Raw genomic sequence first — 10,222 nt, 5'->3', positions numbered from 1 at the left:
ATCAAATAAGTGCATATCAGGAATGAGCATTCGTGAATTGCCCTTTTGAGCCTTTGTATTTCCTTGTCGCACATAACGTTACTAAAGTAATTTTTTTGCCCCTTGTGAATCTGAACAATCAATGAATTCTAGTGTTGTGTAAGGGCTTCTTATGCCTATAGTAATTCATGTTACTTTCCTTTTGTTTGTTGTAAACTTAGTTTAATTAAGGTAATTTTAATCATTCTAAAAAAAAAAAAGCAAAAAAACGTACAAACAATGTAATATTACGGGCCAGATCTGATCTAATTTATTAGAGGAGGAAATTAAGAATTGAAGTAAACTAAACTAAACTAAACTGAACTTAAGTTGAAGATAACAAACCCTGCAAGCTTTGATGCGCAAAAATAGTTCGTATAGTATTTGAGAATGGAAAGGATCAAAGGATAAAGGAAAACTAATCGCCCTGCCCCATTTATTATTAGACGGATCTAACCCATTTATAAGTGTGGCGGGTCATACTCCCTCACTCAACGTTCTCCATTGAAGCGCAGTTGACGTTCTCCGTTGAATCTAATACTTGTATCCCCCATTGAAGCATCTTCTGAGGTAAGTTGTTTGTTTTTGTTATCATCAAATCAATTTCACAATCTAGGGTTTAATCTAATTTAATTTTTAGTGCATTAAGTGTAGGGTTCGAAAATCTCAACTATTGATCCTAAATTCTAAGATAACCAGCGATTATTTTACCAGAAAACAAAATTATGAGCCCTAATTTGATTATTGAATCAAATATCCCAAAATTATGTGATTTTCCAAGATAATTGAATCAAATTTGGTTGCTTATGTATTGCACAACCCTTTAATGTTAGGATTCAACTATGAAATTACAAACGAGATGTTGTGTCTCCTAGTGTTGTCTCCAATAGAAGTCGGAAACATGCGGGAGCTTTTTTTCAATGATTCCGAACCCACACTTCGGAATTTCTGGATACGCCACTGGGGTGGAACTATATTACTGTGAATGACATGTAGTCAATGAGAACTTATGATCATGGACCGTAGAAGGGATTATCAGCTATCGCTATCGATACCATATTAAACCAAATTCATATTGATTGTGGCTAGCGTAGGGGATAGTAGCTGTATTCAGTTATTTCTTTTTGCTGCATTCTATGTGCATATTGGGAATGAGCATCAGTTAATTGTTATTTCGAGTTTATGTTTATTCATGTAATTTTTTTGCCCCTTGTGAATTTGGACGAGCAATGAATTTTGGTGTTTCAGATCCTTTTTTGTCGCCTAACAGCGGATTCATTTTTATGCTAGGATCACATTTTGGACTTTGCTTTAAGTGAGTTGCTGCCATGATAGGAAGTGCCCGTGTTCGGCTTAGTGGTTGGCAGCAGGCTGCAGTTGCTCTTGGTTCAGCTGTTGGTGCACTAGTTGATCCACGAAGAGCTGATCTCATAGCAGCCTTGGGAGAGACTACTGGAAAGCCTGCTTTCGAAAGAGTTCTTGAAAGAATGAAAAGAAGTCAAGAGGGTAAAGTAAGTCTTGTGTTCATTTTTTGAACTTCTTTATTTCTATCAAATAAGTAACTCTTGTTTAAATCTTAATTTCTTATAAATGGGAAAAACCATTAGCTATGTTTATCGAGTTTTGTTGAATTATATTTATGTATGTACCTTAGTAGTAATATTAATACTTGAATTTATGATCATAGTTTTGCATTATAGCTGTATCATGTGTGCCTTTGTGTGGACATGACAAACATGTGCTCTTCTTTGTTGAAGTGTATAATAAGAATTTATTGCAGTTCCATCTTGGACAACTCCTCACGTATATTGGTTTGCATCATATTCTCTAGGTTTTATTTTAGAGCGGTATTGGCAAGTAATAGTACCCTCCTTTGAAATTGACAAATTGCCAAGCTTTATCATGGTAAGAATATACTGAATTTTCTGCATGAAACACACAGCAAAATGTTTTTTACTGGTTTGAGCATTTCTTTATCTTATTGCTACTTTGAATTACCATGTAGCACCCTGTTTGAATTTGACAAATTACCACTATAGCAATAATCTACTAACAATTTGCTGAATGTTATATACTTTTTCTCGTATATTTATTGTTGTTTGTGCAATATGATTGTAGAAGGTATTAATTTAGTTATCACACATATTTGACGACTTGGCAAGTCCCTAACTTTGTGTTTTGTGAGTGTCTAACCTACTAGGAGTCTGGGAGGTTTCTGTTTTCCTGTGTGCTGAAGTTTGGTGCATACTATGCAATTGAAGTACTGGCGGTGTTAGAACATTAAACCTGACAATTTTTTTACTGTAGAGCACTCTGCATATATCTGGCCCTTCAGGCTTCAGCTCATGATAAAATCATTACTGTAGTAATCAATCCCTCATCTCCCAAACTTCGACGCCTTGGCTTTCATTGGAGGCTAAATAAGAAAGTTTCTATTTATTACTATTGGCATTGTATATGACTTGAACTTAATTTTGTAATTTTGTTGATATGCTTTTATTTACAGGCAGTTCTCTTGGAAAGGCCACGAGTTATATCTGCAAATGTTGGGCATGCATGGGACCTCCCTGAAAACACATTTGGGGCTGCATATGCCAAGTTTATGGGATCAAGGAATTTTTCACCAGATGATAGACCACCTGTACGGTTTTTGGACACCGAAGAGTTAGCATATGTGGCTATGCGGGCTCGAGAGGTGCATGACTTCTGGCACACTCTTTTTGATCTTCCCACAAACTTATTGGGTGAGTCAGCTCTGAAAGTAATAGAGTTCCAACAAATGCATCTTCCAATGTGCTTCATGTCAGTCATAGGAGGTTCAGCAAGATTCAACTCTAAACAGAGATCACTTTTCTTTGAGCATTACTTACCCTGGGCCTTGCGTGCTGGAATGAACTGCACAGATTTGATGTGTATATATTATGAGCGCCACTTTGACGAGGATCTGGATGTTGTTCGGAAAAAATGGGGGATCATTCCTGCTCCTCCTGCTGCTAAGGTTTGAAATAATATATGGCCAAGAGTAACTTTTGTTTCCAACTCTGGATTTCCCCTCATATACCTATGTTATATCCTTCGCGCCGACATGGACACTTGACAGTTGACACTTAATTTAGGACCAAATCATGGAATAAACTTGTAAAATAGCAGATTCTGACACTTGGGTGTACCCATGTCTGAATGAATTGCGTCCGGGCAAACATAGAAACGGAAAGCAGGTGTAGTGTAGTGTTACCTGGAGTATGAATCTGAAGCTCAAAGTTCATCTTTGGAATTGTAGTAACAGTAAGACAACTAGAAATCTTTGTTTTAGTATACTGCAGACAGCCCAACTTGAGAGTCCAGGAGTGGCCTTTTTCCCCGACTTTACAGGGTATTATCAGCTACTGCCCTTGGTTATGAGTCCAGGAGACGTGCAGTAATATCATCAGCATTATGGGTTAGCTGGCGCTTTATTAGGATTTCAAGTTTTCAACAAGTGCTGCTGTAAACATCAAATTGAATTTTTGAGTATTGTGTTTGTCCAATTGTTCTCTACTAAATTCAGAGTGATAAAAATGTTACTTCGCCAGGTTAAACTTTCTGTTCCTTGATCTAAATGATAAGCGGCAAGACATGCCCAGGATATTTGTTATTCATTCTTCAACATGTGGTTACCTGGTCAATAAGGATCGATATGATGCAACTACGCAAGGTAACAAGGTATGCCAGGAAAAAGGTACAACGGTAGTAGCCTACTTGGTAGATTTTGCCCAATATCTGCTTCTGGATGTGTTGGTAATCTGTTTTAGTTTGTAGGAGGGCCAACATCATGTGTAGTTTCTTTAGCATGAGGAATTAAGATCTTCGGGATCAATTTAAAATGGTTTACTACCACTTTTCTTAGAAGGATGGTAAGTACCAACTGCCATAATAAGGGTGGAACTTACCAAGGGAAGTTTACTTGTTATGTACTCCAATACTTCCCTAAATTGAACTATTGAAGTGTAGGAACTACGTATTGCTCTATCTTTTGTACTTCGTGTTTTTTTAAGTGTTACACTTCCCATTTTCGGCCATGTTTTTTTAAGTGTTAAACTTCCTTTTTTGGCAAAAAGATATATAGAAATATTGTATCACTTTCCTCTCATGATCCCCACCTAAACCCACTATTTCTTTTTTTATTATGTTTTTCCTCACATTCATTACTTTTCAATAAACTATTAACCCCACTATCTTTTTTTTACAATTGTTTAATACTCTAACTACGCCACTTATCTTTTATTTTATTTAAGTCCATTAAATTGTCCAAAACCATGTGCCGGTCAAACTGTAACACTTAAAAAAACACGGAGGGAGTGTTTTTTTTTTTCCATTTTAAATCTTTGTAATAATACTTACCACTTTACTAGTGCTAGTCATCAAGTTATGGGAAGGGGTTAGGCACTCTGCCATTAGAACCAACTCAGTGCAACCAAGATCCTCATTTCGGAGAATTATAGTAACTTCAAACGTAGATATGTTAGAATTTGTTCGATTTTTTGGTTAATAATCTTGAATTTTCAAAGTAGGCTTTTAATTGTTCATTTTGACAGTTAAATTCTAAGGTGCGAACATTTGGAAGATCTACAATTGATAAGCTCACAAGAGTAACAACAGTCACAAGAGTTAGCAATGTAAAAACCTTTGATTCTTGGCTACAATGAAGAGTAGGAACAGTAATTCCTACTTTTAAAGCATTAACAGATTTAGTTCTCAATTGAAATTCTCAGAAAACCAGCAATCTCCAGCTTACATTACATATAATCCACATTTAATTTTTAGCATCAACACAGCAGAAGAGAATAGCAACATCCTTTAAGGAACGAACTCAACACTTGGATATCTATATTTGAATTGGCGGTCATTTTAGTTACTGTTTACTATCACCAGGTCCACCAAATAGATAACCTAAAGAAGATCCACCACCTGGAGCGTTATGAACCTTGGTTGAAGGTCGGTCCTGCATCCAATAAACCAAGATTTCTTAATCACAGCTAATGCAAAGTATTATGGTAAACTAACAAGAAACACACCACAAGAAAGGCAAATTTCAATTTGACTGTTTTACTCAATGCGAAGGTACTTGGCATTCATCAATCTTAATACAAACAACCAAACAAGTTCATTTCCAAGTTACTGAGAATTCAGGCTAATAATATTTTAAAATGTCACAAAAACACAAGGCGGACATTGCCAATGTTAGTGACAAACAAGTATCTTCCAGTCTTTTCCAGCTAATCTTCGAACTATTCAAAGTCTTAAGAAGTTCGTTTTTAACAATAGAGAAGCTCTCCAGTATATGCCATATTATTTATTTATATAACAATCATTGCTTTTACAACCGACACCTTCTAAATTGTTTTTTTTTATACATAATTCCTGATTTATATATCCCTAGTATATATGCTTATCATCAACTTTCTGCAGAATGTGAACAATTCAACAATAAAGAACAAATAAGGTATTCCCTTAACTTTTCGGATCACCAATCACATTCAAAGAGTTAAACAAGTAAATTGATGGTAAAATCCCAAGGCAAGTGGTTATTATATGTGCATAGAATATAAGAAGGGAAAAAGAAAAAAGCTATCTATTGTAACAGTCATACCGTGATGAAATTGCCAGTATTCTGTCCATCAGCACGGTGGTAGTTATTTATGTTACTATTAACTCCAGCAGGAACCTTCTTGACATTGGTAGGCTGGGGATTAGAAGCAGCAGCAACAGGCTTTGGTGCTTCTTTCACAACTGGTTCTGCGCTAACATTGGCTGGAGCTTTAGCAGCAGCAGCCTTAGGAGCCTCTCCATTTCCAAACAGATAACCCAATGAACTCTGTCCGCCTCCACTGCTGACACCACGTCCCATTAGAAATTAACTCCTACAGTGAACAATAGTTAACGAGTTAGGAATCAGCGTGAAATAAAGTTGCTGCAATATGATATCACAAGATATTACATGAACAAATAGGAGAAGAAAACAACAAAACAAGCATAAGTACAGCAATAGAAAGAGCAGTGGCTGAAATAGTCCAAATTCATAAGCAACAAAAGACCTATGTATTCTTTGTTTCAACACTAAGCATCAGCCTTTAACATTGTGCCTGAAAGTTGAAAATAAGATGACTCTACTTATTGTGCCAAAGCTTGTTATATCAAAATTTTGTACTGAATGGTTGTCGAGTATGCTCAAATTCTCCAAAGAGTGTAAAGGGTGTCACTAGACTCGATACCAAAATACTATAGAGCACTTGAACACATATAAGTAGAAGACTATCAATAATTCAATATTACTGCCAATTTATGACTGTTAAAATTTCCACCTCAATTAAACCCAATGCCCATCAACTCAAATAAGCAATCTATGAGAACATATTGGCAATGTGATAGTGGGTGCCCAGATTAGTCCAAGTCAGAAATCCAGCACAAAGTAAGCTGTGAAGATCGCGTGTTCAAGAATCATTCCATCGTATCAGTAAACGACTCACTCCACGTATTTGGGAAAATAAATCATAGTTGATATCCCCCCTTGTCCAAGAGTGAAGGCTCTACTTGATTAGAAGGAGAGGCATAGGTAATAAAGTAACACTAATAGTTTGAAATCGAAGTTGTTGGGATGATACCAAGAGACTAAGCAAAAGCAAATCCAGTTTACATTATTCCTCATCACAGCTCCCCATGAACACCCTAATCGCGTCCAAAACACCCTCAATATAAAAAATTTCATCCAATCCGAATACCTCACTGCACGCACCATCCACCTTCTCCGGTAACTTCTATAGTAATCACTAATCACTAGTTCACTTAGCTAACTAAGGCTATCGACTCGAGCACGCAGTAAAGTATGCCTTACCAAACATCCATGACGGATCTACATTCTAGATCACACAAAATCACAAATGTATTCCAAATGAATCAAACAAGAGCTAAAATACCCCAAAAACAAATCAACTATTCATTGAACAGTCTTATACTCCGTACTTAATTACAATCAAATTTTACCAACTGACTAAAATTGCAAATTGATTTTTTTTAACACCAAATCAATTTTCTCCAACAATCAGTAAAAAAATATTAAAATGAAATTCGAGATCTGCCCATTTTCTTTAAAATTCTACAGAATAATGGGAATTTCATGTCATTTTAATTCCATTATACATGAAATTCACTTCAACATATGAGATCACAAGGAAAAATTTTATAGGTTAAAACCAACGAAAAAATCATACAAATTCAATTATACAAACTGACGACCAATTATACTAAACGATAAATATATCCTCGGGAAATCCAAAATGAAGAACGCTAACAACATTTCAAACAAAATTCAACAATGGGTATTACAAATCTGAGGAAAAAAAGGGGGAAAAATTGAAGAATTAGGGTTAGGAATGGAATACCTGAGGCAGATCTGAAATGGAAGGAAGTAAGAGAAAGAGAGCACTTTGAAAAAAAGAGAAGGTTACCTGAGTCCAAAGATATTCAATTGGGGTTTTATATAACTTTTGTAACTCACCGAATCGAATTTGTCTTTATTAAAGATTTACGGAATAATTAAAGGAAAAAGCTAATGAACGTCCCATAAGCTAGCTAAAAGTAGAAAAATTAAATTAAAATTAACATTAATTACACCGATCAACGCGTAATTTTGTCATGATTTTTCAAATTAATACAGTACTATATTAGGTGATATTTTAAATGCTTATCCAACGTCCCAAGAGCGTCTGTTAATACAGTACTATATTAGGTGATATTTTAAATGCTTATCCAACGTCCCAAGAGCGTCTGCTAGCAATATCCATAATTAAAAGATGACATTTTAAAGAAAATCTGTTTCAAATTATTTGTAACAATTTGACTAGTATATTCATATTTACGTTTTGAGATTAATGCCTCGGGTTTGGTTTTTGCACTATTTGAATGTATCACTTGATTTATTAATATTCTATACGAGAATAAACTACCCATGTAATTAGGTACGGAGTGGAAATTTAACAACAATATAAATGTCGTTATTGCTATTAATACGACACAAAGGGAATGTTATTACTCATTAGTATTAGGTTGGGATTATTACTTCTACCTTCACAAATATATTATATAAACATACTTAGGGCCTGTTCTCTTACGTTGAAATTCAGTTCAGTTCAATTGAGTTCAGTTCAGCTCAATTCAGTTCAGTTCAGTTCAGCTCCTAATTTCCTTCTCTTATAAAATATTCATTTCAGTTCATTTCAGTTCAGTTCAGTTTAGTTCAGCTGAGTTCAGTTCAGTTCAGTTCAACTAAGTTCAGTCAATGAGAACAGGCCCTTATGTGAGTTTGTATTATTTATACTTTTTATATTCCTACACGTGGTTTAATTTATCAAACATATTATATTTATTATATTTATCAAACATATTATATTTATATTCCTTCTCATAATCAATAAGTGCAATTTGCCAATTTTATTATATTTATCCTGATATGTGAGTGTACTTTCATAGTATTAACTTTTTCATGTAGATTAACTTTTATCGTAAGATAATTGAAAACATTAATGGTATAAACCTTCCATCAACAAACATGTACCTCAAATGATGTAATAATAATTAAAAAAAACAAACAACAACTATAATACACATACAATGATACAAGTGATATAATTAACAACAAAAACTATTATTATTTTGCACGGTTGATATTTAAAGTACCCCTTTAAAAAGAACCAAAATAAAAATGATTGAGGTTGTTTGTGAATATATATTCGTATAGTGTCACAATGAAATTACGGTCAAAGATATTTTGGATGTCCCATTTAAAATAAGCAAAAGCTAACAAACGTCTCGGGGCGTTGGATAAGATAACTAAAAGTAAAAATATTAACTTTAAATAAACATAAATTATACCAATTGACTTGTGTTTTTGACATGCATTCCCAAATTAATACAGTACAATTTTAAGTATTATTTTAAAGGGTTAACTAACATGCCAGGAACATTCGCTAGCAATATCCAAAATAAAATAGGATAAAAAATTAGTCTTATTAGAAAGTATGTATAAAATACTAATATATGGTACACCCACGTATAATGTACACCGTATACATCTTGGTGGGGTGGGTCCATTAAATTTAAAATGATAAAAGTGGGTGGGAAAATAAATAATTTGAATAATTAAAAGAGGAAAATTGAGGTGGAATGAGCAACAAGAACGTGATGGTAGTAACTGTGAATGTATTTTTGTGGTAAATAGCAACTTGTTGTCACGTCGGATGTTGTCAACGAGAAATTAAAGATGCTGAATTTGGAAAGATATTGGATTTGGAGTCGATCTAAATTTTAAAGTGGTGTATAAAGTAAAAAAGACACCAAAGATATTTTAATTTATTTTAAAAATAGAATTTTATTAAAATTTGACCAGATTCTTTTTTAATCTAAGAGTTGTTAGTTGGTTGGTTTGATGTTTGATCGACATTATCATCGAGACATCGAAGGCTTGATCTACTAGCTTCTATAAAAGTGTGTATTACACGAGATGGTTTAAAATTAGGCAACAATAAATCTTGTATAAGGTAGATTTACGTTAATTTTATACTTAAATAGTCGATATGAACAATTTTAATGATAACTTTAATCTCTTTAAGTACGTTTAATTTGTAATGCATTTGATTGTATTTTACGTGTAATTTCTATTGGATACATGTTATGAAGGCTAATATGATTTCCTTCAAAAAATAAAAATAAAAAAAGACTGATATGATTAATTTAATACGGATTTGTGTTTTTAAAGGTGAAATTTATTGGATACTTTTAGGGTAACTTTAAGCTGTCTTAAAATAAATTAATGAAAGTCCACCTTAGTCAAGAATTTGGGATTAAGCAATAAGCGAGTCGAGTCGAGTCAAATCAAGTTAATTTTCTATCTCGTACCAACTAATCGTATTACATTTCTTTAATAATTTCATCATGAGTAACATTATCGATATTTGTACAAACTGTACTCGGTCTTGGTTGACTTGTGAAAAGCCCCGTTCCGATAGAGTACCTTTTCCATACCTATCAAAAAAAAAATTTCAATGTTTCAACTAGGACAATCATATTAAAATGGAGACTGTTTGGTGTGGAATACTGTAATAATTTTTTTTGCACAATAATGCGCGAAAATAGTGTAAAAAGTCAAATTGAACCATATTATTTTTTTTGT

General features: G+C 33.8%; 2 protein-coding genes across 2 annotated transcripts; one reads left to right on the top strand and one right to left on the bottom strand.

Annotated features, from left to right (window-relative positions):
• Positions 1 to 418: 418 nt before the first annotated feature.
• Positions 419 to 4,358, top strand: LOC145601515 (ubiquinone biosynthesis protein COQ4 homolog, mitochondrial-like). Its single transcript, XM_081657547.1, has 3 exons — positions 419 to 588; positions 1,309 to 1,529; positions 2,525 to 4,358. The coding sequence occupies exons 2-3, from the start codon at positions 1,347 to 1,349 to the stop codon at positions 3,020 to 3,022; spliced, it is 681 nt and encodes a 226-aa protein (XP_081513673.1). The 5' UTR covers positions 419 to 588; positions 1,309 to 1,346; the 3' UTR covers positions 3,023 to 4,358.
• Positions 4,359 to 4,665: 307 nt separating this feature from the next.
• Positions 4,666 to 7,542, bottom strand: LOC145602204 (protein SPIRAL1-like 2). The gene is made up of 3 exons (XM_081658379.1): positions 7,437 to 7,542; positions 5,648 to 5,918; positions 4,666 to 4,999 (listed from the first exon to the last, which is right to left on the bottom strand). Exons 2-3 carry the CDS (start codon positions 5,903 to 5,905, stop codon positions 4,910 to 4,912), a joined length of 348 nt encoding a protein of 115 aa, XP_081514505.1. The 5' UTR covers positions 5,906 to 5,918; positions 7,437 to 7,542; the 3' UTR covers positions 4,666 to 4,909.
• Positions 7,543 to 10,222: the final 2,680 nt, after the last annotated feature.

Source organism: Chenopodium album, chromosome 21 (genome assembly GCF_948465745.1).
Source record: "Chenopodium album chromosome 21, dcCheAlbu1.1, whole genome shotgun sequence".
NCBI lineage: Eukaryota > Viridiplantae > Streptophyta > Magnoliopsida > Caryophyllales > Amaranthaceae > Chenopodium > Chenopodium album.
This window is presented reverse-complemented; position numbering and strand designations above follow the sequence as displayed.